A 25,001-nucleotide genomic window follows, 5' to 3' on the forward strand; every position below is an offset into this window, starting at 1 on the left:
CTGACCCTTGGAGCATGAACATATGTTTCTGTAGTGTGAGGCACCGGACATACATATATACCGGGGTCTTTTGTGTGTTGTCTGGTGGGGTATTTTTTGGAGTGACATCTGGGAGAAGTTTGCAGGCCGAGGCAATGCCTTGAGCTCTCTGTGATGGTCCTCGAGCAGTTCTTGAGCAGTTGTTGCAGTGCAGCAAGTTGCAGGGGTGTGCTCCATGAAAAAGTATAGGGTGGTTTGCGTGAAAGCAACATCCACTAACCTGGCAAAAGCCAGATTAATAATTGTGTAGTACTTGATAGTACTCCACAATATCAATCTGGGACCGCTCCATGTAAATCCGTTCGGAGGAAAGAGGCACGGATTGGACAATGCAACAGTATGTCCCGCCTCTGACAGGTTTGTTTTTAGCCAATCGCGGGATCTTCACAATGAGCGGAGCCAATTGGGAGATTAAACTCTTACCAAAACCCGTAGGTAAAAAAGCACAAACATCTTTACCATCCAGAAATGCGCAAAGTGCCTCTCGTTGTTCTTCCTTCAAAGAAGCAATAGGAGATTCAGCTAAAACTGACTTAATAGCAGCATCTACACGATCGTTGTCCTCCGTTGCCATGTTTGCTTTGATCTACTGGAGCTTGGTGTCGTCATCACACCCGGATATCCCGCCCATTATCCCGCCCCACGCACACGAATACTGCTGCGTGATTGGCCCGAACCAACTTGGTGCTGTACGAAAAGTGAAGGCAGGAGTGGAGCAAGATGGTTTCTTGAGAGTTTGTGAACCCACAAATATCGCGAGAAATCAACTTGCTGGCAAGGTTAAACATCCAAAGAAAGGTCAGGACCCGAGAATCCCAACAGAACATTGCGTCCTCAGAAGATAATCTATGTTGTTCTCTTCACCTGTCCACTGGTTTTAATGCTGTGGATGACTGGTGTATTTTGCAGCAATTCCTCTTTACTCTCAGCATCAATAACAATATTGTATCCAGCACCTAACATCCATCAGTCCATTATCTATACACCGCTCAATCCTCAATAGGATTGAGGGGGTGCTGGCGCCTATCCCAGCTGATTAAAGGTGAAGGCAAAGGACACCCTGGGCAGGTCGCCAGTCTATCACATTGCTGCACATAGAGACAAACAAGCACACTCACATTCACACCAATGGACAATTCAGAATCACTGATTAACCTCAACATATTTTTGGACTGTGGGAGGAAGCCAGAGTACCTGAAGAAAAGTCACGCATGCACAGGGAGAACATGCATACTCCATGCAGAAAGATTCCAGGGCCAGGTTGGCAAGTGAACCAGAGATCTTCAAGCTGCAAGGCAACAGTGCTAACAACTGATCCACTGTACATCCCACACCTATAATCAACTCTTTCTACTCTTGAGGTCAAAGGTCTCTGTGATCCAGTTTCCAGTTTCAAAAGCTTTAAAAAAAATTCTATGTCTCTTAGTTTAGTCATCTTGAAATAAAAGCACTCAATGGTGACAATAGACTGATTAAATTTTCAGACTTTAATTAAGCTATTCTGGAGATGCACATCTGATTATATAACTATCACTGGCTGACTAACCACAACTAAATTGATTAGAGGTATAAATTTTATGGAGGCCCTTTAAAATGCAAATGCACATGACGCCACTAGAGGGCAACAATGAATAATACAACTTTAGGAAGTGTATGTGGTTAAAAAAGAAGTCTGGGGAAGGGGTTCTTAAAGTGCAGCATCAAGTTTAAATGGTCTCATTTCATTGGATAGGCTGTACTAAAATGTAAGGCATCACAGCTCAACACACACACAGGCTTTAAGTAGGAGTACCTTTCCTGTCACTCACATGAGTAGGTAGGAACAGTCAGCGACAAGAAAAAAAAACATCTGTCTTAGCAAATATTTCACTAATATAGCTGAAACAAGTATTCAAACAATTATTCCGAAAAAAATAGTAAATCTTTACACTTACTTAGTCAGGGAAAATGGTAAATATTCTTTGGTTACTTCTCAAACATCTGCTGCTATTCTGTGCTTTATATAATTGTACATAGACTATTATAACTGGCTTGGGTTTTGCAAGATTTCTTTCTGTCTTTTAAATTTAGTGGAATAAACAATTATCTCCAAAAACAATCAGATCAATCAATAATAAATATCATTTTTGGATGCAGTCTTAAACAAACCCATTCATTACTACTATAAATTACCAAGTTTGCGTGCAGCTAAAAGGCTTATAGTCTAAAATGTATCTTCACACTTCAGCCATCACCTGTATGTTTGCTGTTTGTCACTGATAATCAGCTTCAGTATTCATAGAAGGCATTTATGTGTAATCTTTTGCCACATAATTCCACATTTCCATCTTCTGGCTGAGAACAATCTGCAGTTTTCAACCCTGTTTCCTTCAGCATGCCTAGGTATGGCCAGACGTGTGGATGAGGGGAATTGGAGGGGAAGCATTAAGCAAGGAATTCTGGGAAAATTTTGAGCATTAAACACTTCATATCATGCATTCTGGTGCATTTTTCCTGCACCAATTTGTGCGTTTTTCTGCACCAATTATTCAACAAAATGTCTATATTTGTGTAAAGTGAACACCAACTGTATCCACTAGGTGAAAATTCAGAATAAAATAGACTAAGGCTCTTCTCACATATTTAATCATCTGGAAATCAACTTTTCTCATTTACTATCATCCCTGCTGAACCAATGTGCACAATTTCCTCATCTGTCTTCTTGTGTCTTTTCTTTTAAATGGGCCCTAACCCACTGAAATCTACACCTATGCTACTAGAGATCAACAATAACCAGATTTTCAGTTAGTAAAGACTCAAAAGGGATTAAATGACAATTGGTCTGCACACTGCTGGATAATGCACTCCTAATTGGAAGCAACTGATTTTTAAGGGGATAATCTCACCCACTTGCACAGTTTTAACAATCTCATTTACTCTGCATTTATGCTTTTCAGTCATAGTCATGCTGATTCTTTGTTAGGCTGCTGTTATTCATCCCATTCTATCGTGCTGTGAGGGGGCAGAGGTGTTGGCGTTGGATGAGGGCGCATGAGGAGCTCTCAGCCAGTGTGGGTAGGATCTCACTGATGAGGAGGCTCTGTGATGCTGAAGGCTATAATATCCGAGAATTCACATCATCATATCACCATCTGAACTTGAGAACAAACTGCAAGCCTCTTCCGCACAGGCTCCTCCTTTGACTCTGAAAAAAAAACTTGAAGATTGGCGGTGCCAGCCGAGCGGCAGCGCCTCGTTTTCTGTCAACTCTTTGAAGTTACTGTGTCAAAACTACAACAACCAAAGGAAGAAAAAATAATGCGCTTTAGCTTTTCTTACGGACATAACTGGGACTTGCGTCCGAGCCGAGAGCTTCTGTTGCGTGTTTTTGAAATGGTGTGATGGTCGTCAATAATACTCCAAAGACAAGAGCAGCAACACCTCCGGACAAACACATGGACTCACTGGAACACCCGATGTTACAAGTAAGTTGATTTAAAGTTCACTTTAATTCACATTTAGCGGCAGTTTTGTTAAGCTAGCTTTGCTAAAACAGATCAAACACACTCACCTGCCCTCCACCTGTCCGCTTCCGTCATCGGCGGATCCGTTAACTTTTGATTAAGTAGGTCGCGTGAGTTCAGAAATTTGAATTTTTAGTGGTCGATTTTGATCCAAAATGTCGTCGCTGGCGTTATTTTAACGTTTTCTTTAAGCTGCAGTGGGTCAAGTTGATGCCGAAACTCTCACTTTCAGGTTGGAGTCCGTGTTTAAATGGTAAGTTAGTTCAACAAATGCATTTAGTTAAATTTATCTAAAGATATGACCTATTTGTTTGATTTTTTTATACTTAAATTTCCAGACAAAACCATTATAGACAAGTAGTCAAATATTTAAACTCTTTACTCAAGCAAAAGTACTGATACTACACTGTAAAAATACTCTGACTAATCTAACCTGGTAGTTTCGTCTGAAAGTGTTCATACAAAGCCATTTTAGATCGGCTGTCAAGTATTCAAACCCTTCAATTAAGAAGAAGTACTGATACTACACTGTAACAATACTCTGACTCTCCTGATATTTGACTGACGTGTTTAGTGAAATTTCTAACCCAAATTTCCAGATAAATCCACTTTAAACAAATAGCCAAGCATTTAAGCCCGTTACTAAAGCAAAAGTACTGATACTACACTATAAAAATACTCTGACTCATGTGAAAGTTGGCTAATCTGGTACTTAGTCAAATTCCTTCCTATATTTCCAGACAAAATCATTTTAGATACGTAGTCAAGTATTTAAACCCTTTACCTCAGCAAAGTACTCATACTACACTGTTAAAATACACTGACAATTCTGAAATTTGACTCGCCTGGTAGTTTAGTATAAAAATCTTGTCTAAAATTTTCATACAAAGCCATTTTAGACCAGTTTTATTATGTATTCAAATTCTTATTTGAGCAAAGATACTGTCCAGAAGTAGACTAGCTATTATCAGAAAAATAGCTATTTGTACTACATGTTGGGTTATTTAAGGTTGAATGCAAGCTCCGTTTTAATGTCGTAGAAACTTTGATACACTCAAATTTTAACAACTTGTCAAGTGTTTTGAATAAAATCTGCCCAGTAATTACAGCTGTCAGTTAAAATAAGAACCATATATCCACCTGAATTGTAGTATATTTGGTGGCATTGCTGTACTCTAATGTAAATGTACTGTACACGAGGCTTACACAACTGATCGCTTTCACATTGAAACTGCAATATGAGGCAATGGAACTACGACATCACTTAGAATCCAGTAAATTGGGCTGTATACATTATGCAGCGTTTGTCAAACTCAGTGGTTTTACAAATTCATTCCGTCGTCCTTGTGTGACGGTCACATTTTTGATGTTATCTCATGTGGAAAGGCTCCATCATGTGTTTTAAATCTAATACACAGTGAACACTGAACTGAAGATTGACTTTTAGAAAAATGATATTGCAAATGTCTGTCAGAAAAACTAGATATTTTCCCCTAATCATTCAGCCCTATCTGTCTCCACTGCTTTAGACTGTGGAAATGTAAAGTGGAATGCATTATGGAAGGTAGTGTGCTGGTGAAATACTGAAAAGTGGATTATACATTGTCGTTTTTCCACACAGCAAAGTGTTCAACATGTATGGTGTTATTTTTCTTTGGATGTCCAGTCTCTCTCTTGGCAACTCAAATGAGTCTACATAGAAACAGCCTCTGTGCGCTCTTTTTATATGCATGATTAATGTGTCCCAGGGGAGTGGGCTGGAATAAAAGGCTGATTTGAAATGAATTTGTGGTTTTCAGTTGCTATTGGCAACATATGCTGTAGGAGCACTTGTGCACAACTTTTCCAGCCCCTCATCTTGTCAGCTCACTTAGGAGACCACCCACGTAATTAACACCGTCTTGTGACACCTGTCATAATATTACACCTCAGATTAAACACTGTAAGCTACACTAATTTAACCAACGGTGAAGTTCTGTGTCTCCTCATAACTGGTAGGTTTGCATTTATATTAAGTCTTCTGTAAAACAATAGTTGCATGCAGACGTAAACCCTGACACTGATGAGATCCTTTCAGTGTGATACCAGTCAGTTAGACAAGGGACAAAAAAAATTGCATTATAAAGTTTAGCAGATATGAGGCTTCTCCAGTCTCAGTTATACAAGGGGATTCTCTTAAATTAGTCTTTTCAGTATAAAAATACCACTTTCTGGTATCATCTCTATATAGTAGCTCAGCAAGGAAACTGTCTGTGCAAACACAAAGACAAACGCTGTGACATTGGGAGTACAATTGAATCTGTAAGTCAAAATATTTATTCACTTTCTGATGACTGACTCATCAAATAGTTTCCATTCTATATTGTTGACATATTTTTAAAATAATGTCCTATTTTCTTTGGTTGCACCTCAGCATTTTCTTAGTTTCGCATCACTGTAAATAATGAATATCTTTGGGCTTTCAACTGTTGGTCAGACAACATTTTAAGTCATCAATTTGGATTTTTTTGGGTGTTTTCTGACATTTTATAAAGGAAACTATTCAACTGATGATAAGAAATAGCCATTAATTGATAGACTGATAGAATATAGAGCCTCATATTATTTCCTACAGAATCTGAATGCATTTTTACACAGGTAAAATGTGTCTATTATCTATAACACTAGAATTCTTTTAGTGTGTTCTTGTATTGTTGATGCTTAGTATGAACATAACTATAATAGCAATAAAAAAATAGCTTCACTGTACATATAGCCCTGCAAGTACTGCATTATGATGCGCTTGAAAGGAAGTAAACTACTTCTTTAACAATTTCACTCTGTTCTTTTTGACTGTAAAGTCTCAAGGCAAAGGAGCTAGAAGAAAAGGCCGGTTTAAAGGTTCAGACGGCAGCACGTCCTCCGACACCACAACCAACAGCCTTGTTCGCCAGGTAAGAAAGACAGTTAAGCTCTAATGTAGTTTATACTTCTGGGCACCCCTGTGCACCCAGTTTAAATTTGGACCTTTGCAGCATACCTTTTTCCATCTTTGTCTTTCCTCGCTCTTCAGTCAGTCCTCCTTCAGTTATCTAATGAAAAATACATACCACAGAGCAACATGTTTTGTTTTTGAAAAGGTATGAGCAAAATGTGCATTTAAAGCCGTATCAATCTGGGCAAAGTCAAAAATTTCATATTTTTGTCACTGCACACCACCACAGTGGACTAAATGAGTCAACCAAGTTGCGATTAAAGTGTGCTTTAATTCAAGGGCTTTAACAAAGATATTGCATTGACCGTTTAGGAATTACAGCCATCCCGCTAAAGGACCAGAATGACTTTGATCACCATACAAGAATAACATGAAATACAACTTGGTTTTCTGGCCACGGTTCCTTCACTTTGGAATTCAACACTTAATTGTGTGTCTGTGTTTCTGTAAATACCTGACAGCAAATGCAAACTGGCATAAGAGCTCAGCCTCAGTCATCATCATCCATCAGGGATAAGATGTGCATCGCAGTGAAAGCCTTCTGTAAACACTGCTGGGTACAGTATGTTAAGTGAAAGCTTCTCCTCTGAGCTGCATCATCAGTGCTTTGAGTGCAGCAGCGATACAGTGGTCTGTTATAAAGCAGACCTTGCGAGGTACACAACCAACGAGTCTGGTCTTTGTTGAGCAGACCTGCACAAGGACAGGATGGGCCTGGGTTAAAGATGCACGCTCCTGCCTAAATGTTTCTGCCTTTTTTGGAGGAGGCACACATCGCCTCATCTTTGGCACGGCAGCAGTGGAGTGAGGGGAACCTGGAACAGAGCAGAGCAAAATGGCACCTCCTAAACTACCGTCTGCTTCATCTCACAGCTACAAAGAACTTCTGAATGAGCCTGTTCAACTCAACTGGAGCTATTTAATGAGAAATTGCCGTATTTTACTGCCACCCATGGGATCTTGTGCCCATTCCCACAGTCTCGTCCCCGAATGAGGAGTTCCCCTACCGTCAGTCATCACTAAATTCAGCTGGGAATGACTGTTAATCTGCACCGTAACACCACATCCTACCGAAACAAGAGACCATTCAAGAAAGAGACAGCAGAAGAATGTGGAGACTAGAGTAGAGGAGTGGTGTGTTTCAGGGTCAGTGAAGCTCTTGTACGCTGAGCAGAAATATCCTCTTTTAGATATTTGCTGCAAGACAGCCCCCAGAAATAGCAGACCTTCCAGTAACTTCTCCTCTGTTTGGATAATAGTGTAAATGCTGTTATTCAATTCTATTATCATAACAGCAGTTTTGGTCTGACCTTATTTTACCCTCACTCGTGCTCAATCATGCTGACTGTGATTATTTAGACTTTTCGCAGACAAATGAGGTCGTAGTATCTAAATTGCTAAACTATCACCATCCCGGGAAAGTATGAAAGTACCTTCTGTGTGACTATCTCACTGCCTATTCATCATTTTGTCTTCACTCTAAACAGTTAAAGTTGCACGACTGGGCTTAAGATTTTAAACGATCCGTTGTATATTTTCTTTCGCTTGCCCTCCTGTCTGACCTGTTGTTTTTAAACCTCGGAGTCCTTTCATTTTTGTAGGCGTCTTAAAAGCATCTCATCAGGGTCACCGTGTGATCGATTCCAACGCAGCTCGGAGCATCATAAAGTCAATCTTCCAGTAACTGCATGTAAACAGCTCCCAAAAACCCGAATTACTCATGGTCCTACAGATAGAGAGGGCAGAGGGCAGACAGAGAGTAGGTTGCGAGAGAAACGATGAGGGATGTTCCCTGTGGTCATGGCCTGATGCCCGCGGGGAGTATGGAGGAGGCTGGGAAGGATGGAGGTCCAGGCCAGACCAGACTGTTCAGCCGTGGGAGTAGCGAGGTCGGTGTTTAACTGGAGCTCGGCACTCCATTGAGACTGAAGAGGGGCAGCGCTGTCGCAGATTTGTTAGCAAACTCCAGCATCGTCAGGTGGACGGTTTATTTTTATTTATGTGGAGGTGGTCTAGCTCTGCAGTGTGAGCACACAAACAATCTCACCGATGGCGGATTGTGTGGTTTGCCTTTCAGCGTCCATCTGTTTAAATGCTGCGAGGTTATAAATTCTAATAAATAATGTAGAGATTAGAATCATAAAGTTGATCTACATCATTGTTTGAGCACTTGGAGTTCATTTTACAGCCATGCAACTTGTGTATGTCAACCCTTTTCTCATGCGGTACATAAACAGATGGTGGAGCATCAAGTTTAGAAGAGCTGATACACATTTGTCTCCCTTTGGAAATGTGTTTATTTGCTCTCTTGCTGAGAGTTAATGAAAACATTGACTGTCACATCAGTAAGGTAAAATAGGAGAGTGAGCCAGTTAGTTTAGTGGAGCATGAAAACTGGAATGTGTAAAAACATTTTGGAGAGATGTTATGTGGCCATTTCTGAGCAGTTTTCAGACAGCAAGCATAGACTCACACTTAACCTGCTCAAATTTCTATACCTCAGGTTTTGCACATATTTAAACAAAGGCATACAGAGTAGATGTAATGTTTAGTGGGCTTTAAAGATGAAGGATATATGTTGTGCAGCTCATGTAACCCAGGATTTAAACTTTTGTGTCAAGGGTTTTGCTAATTCATGTTGTCCTCCCTGTCTGACAGTCACACCTTTGATTTGTGTCTGATGTAGTATTGGTCAGTCACAAATCAAATTGAAATAGCTAACAAAAAATGCAATTGGGTGTTTTCCTCATATAATACAGCACTAGTTGGTAAGCAGTGTTTTTTAAGCTTCAGAAAAAGCCAGCCATTATCTACATGTCTATGTATAGACCAAGCTAAACTAGCCAACTGCTGCTTGTAGCCTCAGTTTTATCTTACAGATAGGAGAGTTGCATCAATCATTTCCCAAAATATGTATTCCTCTAAACTGTGTTGTTTAACAATGCTAAAATCAAAAGACAAGCTCTACTATTTGACCTGCCAGCTGCACTGGGTTCAGTTTTCTATGGATATATATTGATCCAGGAACTTTAGCAGTATGAATTTATAAGCCTTGTCGCAATAGATATTGCTTGTTCTTGTTTTGTTTTTCGTCGTTTGTCAGACAACCCAAATACTTGAAGAACCTTGAATGCTGTATTGTCTGGTCCTGTTTGAAACCTAAAACTGCCCATAGGTGTCCAATATGAGTGTCCATCTGTAGACTTTGCACTGTGTTTAGAGCGTCTGCTTTTGCCTAATGCATCCTGGGAAATCATCCAGTCCCTCATGGCCCTGAATAATAATAAACTTTCTTTATATAGCGCTTCTCTAAAAACAGAGTTAACAAAGCACTTTACAGAGAGTGAGAAACAAAGCACAGAACAAACAATGGGATTAAACTCAAGTAGATGGATTGCTTAAAAGTAAGTCTTTAAACGTTTTTCATAAGTATCAAAATAAAGAAGACACCTCCTTTTCAAGGATGTTTCTACTGTCAGCTGATTACAAAATGTAAAATCGCTACTGATAAATGCCTTTTATTTTCACTCAAGACTGAGGAACTGTCAGATGAGCTCCACTGAAGGGTGTCAAGCTGTCCCTCTTTGATAGAGATGTCAGATGTATAGACAAACACCAAGTGTAGGCGGGTTTTAGAAGTGCTCACCAGAATCTTGAAATTGTCTCTGTAACTGACAGATATCCTATACAGATGGGTATGAATTTGGAACTTTTGATATTTCCAGCTCTGAACAGCATGGAATTTGTGACCCAGCAGGATATAAGAAACTGTATTTTCATATTATTTGTTTGTTAAAAATACAAAAAACAAGTTAAACAAACGGTAAATGATCCACACTTCTGCAGCGCCTTTCTATCTTATTAGTATTCAAAGCGCTAGACAATGTATTCCTCATTCGCACATCACATACCAGTTCTGAAAGAGCTTCTATGCAAGGAGCCTGCCTGCCATCGTGAGCAATTTGGGGTTCCCTGTCTTGCCCAATGACACTTCAGCTTGTAGAGGGGCTGGGGGTCGAAGCCACAACCTTTCTACCACCTGAACAAAAGCCGCCCACAACCATTGAAGTAAGAGTAAAATGACAGGATAATTTTGGAATGAAAAGCACCTGCTCAGACGAGTATAACTTATGTACTATAGAAAAGAGAATCCGACATACAGTAGCTCAAACAGTGACTTGCGTAACTCACATGGCATTATGTCATAATTAACCTCCTGCTGCTTCCCACACTCGTTATATTTATGTAAATGGCTGCACCAAGCTTCCCACTTCCCCTCTGTGTTGCCCGCCTCCTTCTGTCTCTTTCACCTCTATCTCGATACAAGTGTCTCCTGATGTCTCCTACTGCTCCTAACTTTTCCGTGATACACTGCTGCAGTTTCACCCTCTCTGTCTGCTCCGTCTGTACTTTCAGGCTTCAGAAATGGATTTGGTGATGAAAGGTTGTGGTGAGCACAGGAAGCCCCTTCCCATTCTCTCAGTGATTGCAAGCGCTTTTCTTTCTCATCATTCCCCAGATTATTGTTTTTTCCTACTTAATGGAGAAAACGGATGACGCAGAGAGCTTGTTATGGCTCCGATGCTTATCAAATCTGGCAAATCTTGTGTTTTTATGTAATGGATATGTTACATACAGTCTGGTGGTATGGAGAGGCTGCCACTGGAAATCTTTGAAGGTTTCAGTGTAGCATTAACCCTGCAGACCTTTTTCTGAGCTTTGAGGAACAAATGTCAAGATTTTTCCAATAGTAAATATTTCTGGCAAGCCATATGTAATCTCTGGCAGCAAACTGCAGTAATGATGCCTGGGGTAAAATACTGTTCTGTGAAAATGTAAACCGCTGCTGCCGCACAGCCAGCCTTCACTGTGGCATCAGACTGCCACCTCGTGGAAACACATGTTATTGTGGGTGTTTAACAGAGTATTGTCACAACTGTAACCAAATCAGAATGTAAAATCTGCATTATGTCCTCCAGTAGAAAAAATAAATTAGTCAAAGGATCTATAGCTGCTAGCGTGTCTCTATTTTTTTAACTTTTTTTACTAAATTACTAAAGCCTCATAAAGAGAATTTATTGCTAAGTTAGTGACAAGCAAATGTAAAAAAGAAGAAAAAAATACATACTGTAAACAGAGGACCTTAAAGATTTTACTTAAAGAGGCTTCAGTGTTGCATGCCTTGATTCTACAGTTGACATGATTCCAAGTTTCTCTCGCCCATACCTACTGTGTTCAGTGAAGGCTGAATTATTTGGCAGTGTTTACATGCAGGGCTGCACAGTGACGTAGTGGTTAGCTCTTTCGCCTTGCAGCAAGAAGATCCCTGGTTCAAATCCCGGCCTGGGCCTGGGATCTTTCTGCATGGAGTTTGTATGTTCTTCCTGTGCATGTGTGGGTTTTCTCCGGGCACTCCGGCTTCCTCCCACAGTCCAAAAATATGCTGAGGTTAATTGAGTACTCTAAATTGACCGTAGCTGTGAATGCAAGACTGATTTTTTGTCTGTATATGTAGCCCTGCAACAGACTGGCGACCTGTCCAGGGTGTCCCCTGCCTTCGCCCAAGTCAGCTGAGATAGGCTCCAGCACCCCCCGCGACCCTAGTGAGGATAAAGCGGTGTATAGAGAATGGATGGATGTTTACATGCACCCCTAGTGGACAAGGTCACTGCTAACTGCTTGCATTAAAATATTGTCCATCCAAAATACCATGTCAAAAACAAGGATGGATACAGCATGTCACAGGTGAAAAGTGATGCTAATCATCCACACTTGGTAAATTTGTAGTGATTATCATCATATTTTAGTGAATTTAGTGCAGCAAGCCATGAAATCCATGCTGTGTGTTGCTGGGAATTTTCTACAGTAACTTCGGTTGTTTTTTTCATACATGTTCCTGTAACTAAATGTTAGTACATTATTCATGATTTTGGATGTTGTTTTATTGATCATGTTTTAAATATTATGTCCATAAAATGTCATAAAGCTGCAAGAACTTTCCTAAAGTTCAAGGTGACATCTTCAAATTTGAAATGGAAAATAGTGCAGAATCCAAAGATATTCAGCTTTTATCACATTAACCTCAAAAAAAGCAAGAAATTCTCACAGCTACGCTGTAACGGGCACGTATCCCGTCCCTTTTTTCTGTTTTAATCATAAGATGGATTAATTTAATTAGCTCTTTCTCATGCCTTGAAAGCTCACTCTTGCTGCCCCTGTGATTGATTGCGACTGTCTTCTGGGCAGGGATGGAGACCTAGGAGGAAAGCAGACATGCCTTTTACTCTTGTATTACTTGCCTGATCACAGCAGGGTGTGTAATGGTATGGCGTACATTATAACTCTAATGAAAGCATGCAGCTACTTGAGTGAAGTGCCACAGGTATAGTTGGGGAGGTTGATTCAGAAAGCACACAATGAACCTAAATTAAGCAGGTAATATTTTATTGTGCAGACATGTTTCCCTGCAGTATTATTCATGGCGTCAGCAGCTGAGTGATGATTACTTCTCAGAGGGGGACAGCCTTTGACAGGTTAACTGATAGATAGGATTCCACTCTCACTGTAAGGTGCACAGCTCTCTGTTTATAATGATGCCTTTCCATCACAGCAGACACACGTCAGCCCGTGAATTATTGGCAGTAAACTAAAGAAGCTTCAACACTGATGAAAGATGATACCAGGTTTATGTTGGGGTTAGTGTTTGTCAGATGAGAGGAAATGTATAGATACTGATGCTATCTCTGATGAACGCAAAGCTCTACAACCGGCTACACACCATCTGTACAGGGTCACTGTGTCCAGAAATGCAGCACTGGTCTTTAATAAGTTTAGTTTCAAATCTTTCAGAGGTATAGTTCAGCAATTTGGGAAACACTTTTGCTTCCATGATAAAGTCTTGCTACACTTAGCTTAGCATAAAGAATGGGAATGAGAAGAAACAGCTAGTCTGGTGGAGTCCAAAATAACATCTCTTTTAGCAGCACCACTGAAGCTCACTAATTAGTATGCCATATGTTGTTTGCTTACACTGTACAAAACCCATGAGTGTAAAAATCAGTGTCCTGGTAGGTGGATTTTTTTTAAACTTGGGACAGATATCCAGGCCTGACCACAGGCTATGACTTTTGTATTTACAGTTCATCACATCCGACGTCCTGCAGAATATTTATTTAATTAGAACAAACTATTTCTTTTCAAAGATTAAACTTCGAGTTTTTGCAGATTGCATATTTATTCTGCAATAGATAAATGACTGACTCTGGGCTTGATGAATCAATTAACCTGGAAACATTTCTCATGAAGAGCCTGTCACTAGAACCCAAACCTAATAATAGAACTAAGTTTAGGTACCGCTTTGCTACTTCTCTTATAATCTCAGTGAAATCCTTTGGCTTAAGGAATGAAGCACGATATGGATTGTCATCTTAGATCGTTTGTTTTCATAAGCAGTGCGTGCTTGGTGAAAACAATGAGTATCAGTTTTGATCCATGGAGACAGAAAACTCAGTTTGTCTTTATCTTGACACAGCATTCTCTGACAGCAGCAATCATGTTGTTATTCTACTGACAAACTGCAGTCTGTGGCATCCCGGTCAGAGGAACAACAAAGATAGTGACTGATGATGTCTTTAGCATCAGAATCAGCTCTGCAGAATGCCAAGATAGAGCGCACTGCACATGAGGCTGCATGAGGCTAAAAGAAGATGACAGGATGGGGAAAGTACCAAATATAAGGTTATATATTGAGACCACGTATACCTGTACTGTTGAAAACTGCGCAGTGTCATTTAAAGCCAGCTTGAAATTTTAAATATTATCTCTTAACCTTGTGAGCCAAACAAGCTAGCTCTATTTCCAAATTGTACAACTTAGATTATGCTTTGCTTGCGTGATGAGCTATTACGAACAACAGCCGGCTCACAATCCACCAGTTTCATTCACTTTGTAGAACATATTCTTCTAACTCTAACAAGCAAAGCACCCCAATTGTTCTGATGTTGGCTGAAAGAGTGAACTCAAGTGTTTTTATGCACTCCCAGCATCTGATAAACTGAAGATCTAATGGATTTATTCTTTTTTTTTAAGGCAGCGTCACATGACAGAAAAATCCTTAATGTTAGCATGTTGTGCAGCTGTTGTCTCCATTAGTTTTGATTGTATGCCAACAGGTCAGACCTCTGTGGAAACTCTAAAGCTGAGAAACATGCAGAGATGGTGGAAACTTTAAGCCCAATTTGAAACCAATAAACTACTGGCTTTGATTGTGTTTTCATCTCACTTGTTGTGCTTCAGTATAAACTAAACTCAGCTAGTGTTTACATTTGTTCTGCTTCTCTCTTGCTCTCAATGTAAGCATATCCTGTATTTTAATATGTTAAGCTGTTCTGATTTACATATTCTTCAGTCGGTTGTCAGACAGTGGAAGAAGTACAATATAAAGACTAAAATACAGCCTGTTAAGACAATGTGTCAGAGCAATTTCCAATATGCTAAATACTGCTTTTACTACTGCAATGATGTTTGACAAACTGGTCATACACAAAGTGAATGGAGAAATGGCTGTACAGTGAATTCTGCAATATTATCATGTAAAATGATCACTCAGAGAGGAGGTCCTCGTTGCACAGCCTCATTCATGTCTTAGTTGGCTGCCCCGTGGTCAACTGTTTTGCTTCACTTTGTCAGTCCCAGATATAGAGAGAGTCTTCTTCCTGAAGGGGGCTTGGACAGCAGCAGATGAACTGTATTTAAGCTTCAGACACTGAAACAGCACATTTAGAACAGGACTAAAAACAGTGCTTATACTGTCCTGCTAAAGTTAACCATCTTTGCAGTATTTTGAGCTGAAACACTGAAGGACACTTTCTTGTAACATGACATTACTAATTTACTGAAAAAGGGAATCTCAAGGAAAGGTTTCCATTAATGCTCATAAAACTGTCTCTCAAGGTTTTAATATTGCTACGTCAATTTCAAACTGCATTACTTTGAGGATTTAACTGAAGTCACTGCAGGGAAAGGCACTGTTAAATCATTAAAATTCAATCAGTCCCTGATGCTGCACACATAACTGCCCTTGTTGCCAGATGAGATGCAAAAACACTTCCACAGTCATGCTGTGTGTATTAATATTACCTCTGCATCCCGGCAACACGTGTATCTTTCAATGGACTCAGACATGAGGCAAATGTGTGCATTTCTGGCTGACGCAGCAGTTACGACGCAGCAGTGAGGTGGAATGTCACTCTGGAATCAATCACCTGAACGCTACGGGGAAGGACGCGAGTGGGGAGGAGGTGTGTCATGGGAGGGAGGGAAGAAACAATCACACCAGCCCTGCAGTCACACTCGGCACTCTAGCATGACAGAACTGTGGAGGTGACTTCCCCCTGCACCACGGGCAGAGTTGTGCTGCTTGCCCGCACGAGACACACACACACTGTTTCTGTAACATGAAAGCACAGCGCAGTGTCTTCAGCAACCAGTAGCTTTCTCAGCATCTGTCCGAAGCAATCACACCGGGAAAGTACGAAGGGGAATGAGGACTGAGTCATGACAGAAGAAGACATATAGGAAAAGAGTGAAGAAGCAATAAAAGCTGAGAGAAAGAGGGGAAAGCCAAGGAAGCCCGAGTGTGTGTGTTAAGCTTTTTAAGCAGAACTGAACCCTGGATGAAAGGAAAGAGGAGAGGCGGGGAATATAGAGGCGGTGTCCTCCATTAGGAAGCAAGGGACAGCGGTTAATAAAGGACACTCAGAACTCCACCTCCTCATCCCGAGAAGGAACTTGTGTGTGATGATGAGTGCGTCTAAATCCACCAGCAGCTGAAGCAGTGTGCCAGCCTGCAACTGTACGCTACAGCAGCGCTGCAGAGGATTTGGCAGCACAGAGGATCTGCTGGAGTGTGTACAGATTTCGGGGTGGGGTAAACAGGCAGTTCAGACGTGCAACTCGCTGTCAGCTGGTGGACACTCGGCTGCAATAGTCTGAAGATGGGTAGAAGATGAGGAGGAGAGGGGATTATCGCAATCTGACTTTTTGAATCCTTCTTGATTCTGAGTCGGGGGAAAGAGGTGCACACGTGGGGAGGGGTGGACAGAAGTAGGGGGCCGGTGTGGATACGACAGTCCTCCCTCTGCTCACTCCTCCATCAAGGATCTCTCCTGCCCTCGTTGCCTGTATCCTCTGCGTCTTTTGGTGGTCCGCAACCCTGTGGGCCAAGTCTGCAGGCATGGACCGAGGCTGAGTACATGCTGCTGCCTGACAGGGAGTCTGTGAGACGGCCGTCCGTTCCTCCCCTCCTTGGTCCCCTTCATGCCGTGCTGTGGACTGGGCCATCGCCGGAGAGCAGAGCTTCCATATGTGAGTTTGTGGCTCTGATAGTGATTTATCGCAATGGGTTATAGGACAGACTGTGTGTGTGAGTGAGAGATTAAGAAGCTGATGAAACCAACAGTTGCCAGCATGTGTAGACTAATGAGCTTAATGCTTTAGAGTCTAATTCTCTCATTTCATTTTATACTGTATGAATAATTTGGAGATCTGTGCAGGTGTTTCCACACATGCACAACTTTGCTGAAAATGCCAGTGCTGCTTCAAAGCACAAATCTGAGCAGTCAGTGGATGCATGCCAGTTTTCTCCCTCAGTGTTGATCATTGTTCCCTGGTGCTGTAGATCTCTATCCTGAAACAATCCTGAATGCTGCAGGATTAAGCTGAAATATTTCAGTTGCACTGACCTGACAGTTTTTTGCAGAGCCTTGTTCTCACTGTGCATGCCGCCAGACATGATAAATCTTTTATTTCATATTTTTTCCAGGCTTTGGACAGGGAGTCGAGGTCGTAATGTTTTCGAGGCTCACACTGCAGGAGCATGCTTGGTTGACAGTTTGAGTTTATTGGGCTTTGCTGGTTTATTTCATGCGTCTTTTGTGTGTTCGTGTCTGCATTTAGAAGCTCTGTATTACTAAAATAAGTCTACAGTTTAATGAAATGCAGCGAGACGAAAATGTGGGTGTTTTTCTGTTGACAGGTATGATTAAGATGGGAAATCTGATGACACATGGATTTCTTTCCATACTGTCCTTTGCATCCCTAATATTGTCAGCGGCTCCTTTCGTCAGGCTCGGGTGCTTATAGCCCAAATGAAGGGAAATATATCCTGCTGTCTGCAGTCTCCATTACGCTGTTCATCATTAAAGCAATGCAAAAAACAAGGGTGTTTTTCCCTCTTCCACACAGCCCGCCAGTACTGCAGATACAGATGATCCTCTCTAATTGAGTTTTACCACTAGATGGCCACGTTACACTTTCACTATCATTCACACACAAGCACACTCACACACATGCTGTAAATGCGTAAACACACCAGTTAGAGAGAAAATCCCTTAACACCGTCAACGTTCAAGGATACAGTTTTCATGAGGTACTTTTTTTCGTCATTGTCTAAAATGAGTTATGAAGTCATCCCTAGAGCTGAGACAGTAGCTCACTGGTCGCAGGGACAAAATGTTCTGAGCACACAGCAGCCTCAGACTGACCTAAACTATCATATCTAGGCACAAACAAGTCTTTTTAACATTAATCCTTATGTGATATTGGTACCGGGCAGTGAAGTTCAAATGCATATTAGTAAATTTGTGGTCAGTTAAGTGCTAAGTTTGTATGTAGCACTCAAAAAACTAAACAATGAATAGATCTACAGTTGATTAAGAAGCAACTCTGGTCAACTATAAGGATTTTTAACCAAAAATGGCAATCACAACAGGGTCTGTCTCAGTTTTTTTTTAGGATTTGCAGATTTGTTTAATCTTACATAGTAGTAGTAAAACTAATATCTGTGAGGTTTAGAGTGTTGTGCAGACAAGACAAGATATTTTATAGATCTTTCTTTGGCTTTATTAGATTGGGATGGCCTTTTTTCAGAAATTTCGATATTTCAAAACACATGAAGTGGAAAGAAATAAGAGAAGCTACATCATCAGAAAGCCTGAAGATGCTTTAAAGAAGTTTTCAAAGTCAAACATTTCCAAATTCGTCAGCATCGCTGAGCTAAATGGGATCGCTTGAATCCTCCAAGGAGCAATTGACGAGAGACGGTTCAGGTTGTGATACTGTGAGCAGCAAGTAATACACCAGTTGTCCTCCAAATTCAGCCAAAAAGAAAGCAGTTTTTTTCAGTCACATTTAGAGAAGCCTTTGAAAAGAGACCAAGATGTGGCCCCATTATGACGTATTCTGTCTAGAAATGTGGACTTTGAAGAGTACAGTGTCTGAACTGGAACAAAAATCTTATCCCAGATATTGTACAGAGTGGAAAATACTAGTGGTCCTGTGCGGACTACTGTAGTTTTGATTACACAATCTGGTTTCGTGTGGCACGCTGCAGTAGCCTGGATCAACATTTACTGTACAACTGAGTAAGCTTTAATTTAACTGATGAGTGGATTAGCGCAGGACCAGCTGTTGAAACGCCACACCGGAGCGTCTAAGCCCCATGTGTAAGGTGTTTGCATGAAAATAAACCATTCACTGTGGCGGAGTACCACTCATACCATGTGTTCATGCTTAGTGACTATGCACAGAGTAATGATGTTGAAATTAATATATTGAGTAGAGTTAAAACCAGAATTTTTGGCAGAGGGCAGTTCAGTGCTTAACTTGAGAGGACCCCAGCTGTCATGACACGCCGCTCTTTCTATGACACTCTTCTCACATGTTTCCAATATGGAGCACCAAACCGCCGTTTTACGTCTGTAATGGGGCGGAACACAATTCTGCTCTGGATGGAATGTGGAACACGGAGGCCCGGCCGGATGGGACTCCGTCTGACAGAGAGAGTAGCCAGTCCCAGACACTCCTCACGGAAACTCGGCTAATTGAAGACAGCAGGGCATACTCCATTCTCCTTTTTGTTTCCTCGGCTTTCCTGCTTGCCATGATAAAGCAGCAGTATCCAGTTTTCTCTGAGTCAGTTGGGTACCACCAAAGAGGCAAAGGAATTCAAACTTTGCCTCTGTGGTACACAAGTTGATGAACTCTTTGGACGTAGGGTGTAGTAGAGTGTAAAACATGCATTTTGTATTGACAGTAATATGTAGCACAAACCTTATAAATGTGTGGTTTTATATTCACCAAATGGTTTTTGTGAGTCAAAGCCCTGCATATTCTGTAAAATGTGATAATAGACTGTAGTTCTTTGGTTCTTGATGCAAAGTGGTTTTAACTAGCTCATAACTTAGCATGCTAACGTGTCCACAACAACAGTAATTAGGTTTCGATTGCTTATTAGCCTGCCTGATTGTTGGGTATAATATTCAACATTTTTCAGAATAATTGTATGATTTTTTTGGCCTACTTTGGCTCCTATGCAGCTGCCTCTTTCTCTATCTTAGTACTCTGTGTTATTAAGCAATGATCTGATTGTTTCCACAATTAAACTAAAAAAGTTTTGTGTTGGAATTTGTGTTCCAAATTTTGACACAAAGATTTAAATCTTTAAGGCAAACCTCTTTTGGGTCAAATATTGTTTTGTTTTCAAATAATCATATTAAACCTGAAAAACATATCATCCAACCCCTAAAAACAATGTTAATATTCTGATGTTTAGACAGTACATTTACCATTTTCACCATCTTTATTCAGCATATTGTCACAGCATCATTTGTGAATTAGTGAACACAGCAGTGTCACTAGGAATTTCATAGATTTTGCAGATTTTAGCCTGATTATTAGAACATTGAATTGAAGAAGGCAAAAGATCAAAAGTGATTTTAAAAAATTCTTCCAGAAGGACATGAATACGTGTACCATGTTTAAGCACCATTCATCTATTAGCTGTTGTACTAAAACCCAAAAAAATCTATCTCATGGTGGAATGAGACAGAAAAATCTGGAAATTCTCAAAAGTGCCGGTATTCATTCCTTTGTTTAACATTTTGTGTCAGTTCATTCAGTGGATGCAGATAAGTGAAACCTGCTGAGATGCTTAAGTAACCACATCAAGAATGAGAAAAAGCAAACACTGGAGTATTACACAGACCATTGTAATTTTTCCCAGAAACTACTGACTCTGTATGTGCTAGTGGTGAGTTAAGCTCCCATGGCAAAAGTGTGACCTGGAATTCCCAGTTTTCCAGGCAATGGGATGGACGCCCAGGGAGGAGTGTCAGGCCAGCGCAGAGTAGACTGGAGCAGGGTTTCCTTGGCAGCAGTTATGCGTTCTTTCACTTTTCCAGAGAATATGGAAATGTCCGGAAACTGAGCAACTAATTGGCCACAGAGGCCCTCAAGAATGTCTCGGATTTAGGTGGATTTTTTACTGCTTTTACATAATCTATCACTTCAAGATTGGACTGGAAAGTGTGATATATATGTGTGGAGGCCTATGCAGACTATAGCTCTGCTCCAGCCTGGAAACACTGATGTCAGTGACGCTGTGTGCACTGACCCTGCTTCAGTTACGACTCACAGTCTGAGTTTTAAAACTCTCGCTGGTCTGGAAACAGTGAAGTCATGGGTGGAAAGATGCCTGTCACTGCCTACAAAATATGCAGTACTACGTGAAGGTGATCGATAGGGGTGGTCTGTCATGTAATGTCTGAAGCTATGATACACCATTATGTCACTGCAGACTGGCTTTGTTTGTCTCTTTGATGAAACCTGGGGGATTGAAATGTGGGTCAAAGTATTGGCTAAACAATAAACAAGACTGGTTGTCCAATAAAGGCAAAATGAAAAAACAAATAAAAATGTAAAATATATAAATACCTGAATGAAAACTTTGAAAGATTAAATAATATGCTGTCTAAAAATAGGTCTGTGGGGTTGTGCTATACTTTTTATAGACAGTAATGCTTTGAGATCATACAACTGACACGGATGGGGATGTGATTATAAATATTTAACCATAAACAGAAAAGCTGTGATCCCACCAAAGTGATCACAGTTAATCCCGAGGAAAACACGAAGGTCTAAATGTACTACATTTCATGGCAATCCATCGTCAGGTCCTGAGACATTTCACTTAGAACCACACAAAAAAGTCAGGGGATCATCACCAAATTTTCACAATTTTTCCATCTTACAAAATTTCTTAGGTTTATTTAGGAGTTGCTAATAATGTTTTAGCCCTAAACTGGTGGACTAAGGAACATTACAATCAAGCCAATAACATGGCTACAAAAAATGAGAGGTCATAAAAAATGTCAAAATGTAACAGGGGCATTGCGTTTTTAAAATTTTGTTTGCGTAAGTCTGAGACAACCAACCATTTTTCTTGTACCTGCTTTCAAAGAATCCTTAAATTGAGACCATATTCCAAAAAGATTTTATTTTTTTCTGAAATATCAGGAAGGACATACAGTTATAAATCATATATTCTTTGTTGCAACACAATGTACTGATTTTGTATGGTAAATGTGAGTAGCTAGGATTTTTGTCTGTGGATTTTTAACCTGCTGCATGAGATACATATAAAGTAAAGTGGCTCCCTCCGGTTAAGTTCACCATGTCTCTCTCTAACACGTCATATTGGCTGATTTGCTGCTATCAGTGGAAAGCAGCTGCTCTGAGGGCTCAAGTGCCGTCATCAATTTTTGTGAGGCTTGCAGTTTTTGGCACAGTCTGTTCAGTAATTCCATTTATTAGCATTCTTACGTTATACTACAACACACGCCTTTAGAAAGAAACAGTTCTATTCAATCCTCTGCTGTTGGTGGAGCTGTTCCATTTATTTGCTTTACATAAAACACAAGGCTTGGTTTAGAGCTCACTTCAGTTCAATTTGATACGACTCCACAGAGTTTTTCCTGCCTCAGAATGGGCCTTTGGGGGGTGACTACACACATCATTCAGCATTATCGGTCCACGCTCGGTAAAAGCAACGAGTCTGTGTTAACCTATTTGACAGAAATGTATGCATTTCTATGTTATTTCTGAACATTTGGTAAATACAAATATCTATTATGCCACAAATCACAAAACTGGTTTAAAAAATTCATTTTGCTAAAGCATTTGAAGGGGGCAGATGATCAAAGATGCCATATTTAAGTTTGTATTCTGCATGTATAACAGCTATTTGAGTAATTGCTATGACACCCATTTGGAGAGGATGTGAATTGCTATTTTCAGGCTCAACTCTTATCATTTTGGCACCGGTGATTTTCCTTTGGCGGTCTTTGAAAGGGTGCCAGCAGTTCCTCTATGCAGGAAAAACCCTGCACCGCTTACCTACCTTCGCTTATCCTCTTTTCATCTTTATATATCACAATGCCTCCGATACACCCTGTGCTGACTGTGCTCGGTGTCATTTCCTCCCTGCAGATATTATGAAATCTGCAGAAAAATTGTGCTGACATTGGAGCGTTGAAAGAGTTGTGGGCTCTGCTCACACCCATTAAATTGGCACCTTAGACAGGCAGGGCAGCCAGGCCAAACCGAGCATCACTTAAAACAGGAGCAGATGTTCTCTGAGGCCAATTAACAACAGAGGGATGCAGACAACCTTGTGCACCAGAGGAGGGCTTCTGGCCCATATGGATACTAGAGACAATTAATTAGAGCGACAGACGTTAAAAATGGATCAGGGGCTGTGCAAAGTCTAGCTGTTACGCAGGAGTTTTGATTATATGCTTATTTAGTGGATGGCACTGATGATCTTTATCAGCTGGTACTCACCGGCAGCTGAGGTTTTACACCAAATTTAAAAATCTATATAAATAAACTACAAATATACGACAGCTGGCAATAAAAAATAGCCTCGCAAATTATTATGCAAAGGATAAGTCTACAGCAGTAATGATTAATTTAATCGGCTAGCTTACTGAAAGAAAATCTCTGGTTCCTGCCCCTAAATGGGACCATTTGCACTTTTTATTTGCCATATATAACAGTATATTAAAAATGTTCAGGTTTTATGCTTTAAGTTAGAAAACATAAACAAACAAAAGCCTCCGGAAATCTGCAATTCACAATTTTAGCAAAAAAAAAAAAAATCTTGGTCTGGTTAAGTCATTAATGAAAATAATCATTAGCTGCAGCCCTAATAAAGTTATTTGACTGATATGTTATCAGCTACTGTGAATATTAGGCTTCAAATTGTTAATTCAAGTTACATAATAACAAAAATGAATAAATTTCGAGTCATAAAAGATAGATGAACTGAAGAAAACCCAACTCTAACGCACGTTTCAAAGTGAAGACCTTTTTTTTTTTTTTATTTCAGATCAAGCAGTTCCAGTTCAGGCTGATTACGTACAGTCTGTTGCCTCTGCTGCCACTGCTGATCCAGAGATCTGAAGCTCCGCCGTGGATCAATTTCACCTAAGTGCAGCCACTCAAATCAGCATTTATAGCCTCAAAACTCCTCACTGATCTTTTACCAGTAATCTGGATCAGCGTGTACAAACATACTGCGAGAAGCGTGGAGCTAAGGGAGAGGAGATGTTGGTGTAAGAGAGTGGAAGCTGGCATAGGGAGTGAATTAGGCTGTAGAAGTCCAGCGGGGGAAATATTTAGAGGCAAAATGGTTGAAAAAGAATAGTTTTAATTTTGGGTCAGAGGGCAATGCAACCTCTGACGAAGATGAGATCAAAAATAAAAAAAGACACAGAGTCACTGAGAATTTTCTTACCGTCTCTCGTATTCATCTCTTAGCAAAGAGGTGCCATGACAACAGGTACCATCCAGGTGAGAGGATGTACCCCAGAGAGAGGAGAGATGGAGTGAGGGAGTGTAGAGGAAGGAAAGCAACATTAGATAAGTGGAGAGTAAGAGACAGAGATGAAACAGAAAAAATTAAAGGGTAATGAGTGGATGAGGCTCTTACTGCAGATGAGGATGAGATCAATTACATTTTGCTCGTCTTCCTTTTTTTTCCCATGTAGCTTCTGATATCTGGAGGTGTCATTTGACCTGCCAGTCATTTTAGATCCCTGTACTCTCCTTCAGAGGCTCACTATATTCATCCTAATACTTCTATAAGCTCACCCTCGGGAGCTGGCCGCAAAGATCTGCTCCGCGATTGGGCGCACGCTGAAGCTCAGCAGGGCGGGGTTAACCCTGCTGGGATGTTTCATATTCATACACTGCTTGAATACATAATCAGTCCAGCAGGTCACTGTGTGCTATCAGGAGGAAGAGGCTCCTCTTGATGGATATTTCCGATCTTCACTTTTTGCCTCGTGAAGGAAAAGCCTGAAAACTTTGCTGCCACTCTTCCTGTGCGTGTGGCGTGATGCGACCCCCCTGACAGATGCTGTATTCAGTCAGAGCGGGCGTTTTGGGCTCGCAGGTTTGCAGGACAGATGATGACCTATGGCTGAGCGTGACGTGCTCTCGGCCATCACCCCTGATCCCGCTCAGACCTGCCCACGCAACAGGCTGCGGGGCTGAAATCTGCTGAGGAGGGGGCTCCTCTCGCCGGCCTGCTCTCGTTGCCATGATCAAACAAGCCAAGAATAAAAATGTCTCCTGGGTAAGTG

The 25,001-nt window shown here is 40.8% G+C and overlaps 1 protein-coding gene across 3 annotated transcripts in view; it reads left to right on the top strand.

The window, feature by feature from the left end:
* Positions 1–3,076: 3,076 nt before the first annotated feature.
* Positions 3,077–25,001, top strand: part of cacnb2a (calcium channel, voltage-dependent, beta 2a) — a 74,859-nt gene continuing 52,934 nt past the window's right edge. Inside the window, exons 1-2 of one of the 3 annotated variants that reach the window (XM_022212305.2) lie at positions 3,077–3,503; positions 6,383–6,475. In XM_022212305.2, the coding sequence (XP_022067997.2) occupies positions 3,420–3,503; positions 6,383–6,475 (177 nt within the window). In that variant the 5' untranslated portion in view covers positions 3,077–3,419. Of the gene's footprint in view, positions 3,504–6,382; positions 6,476–16,276; positions 16,882–25,001 lie in introns of those variants that run through there. The other 2 variants (XM_051940157.1, XM_051940158.1) reach the window with 2 other exon arrangements.

This window comes from Acanthochromis polyacanthus, chromosome 20 (assembly GCF_021347895.1).
Source record: "Acanthochromis polyacanthus isolate Apoly-LR-REF ecotype Palm Island chromosome 20, KAUST_Apoly_ChrSc, whole genome shotgun sequence".
NCBI lineage: Eukaryota > Metazoa > Chordata > Actinopteri > Pomacentridae > Acanthochromis > Acanthochromis polyacanthus.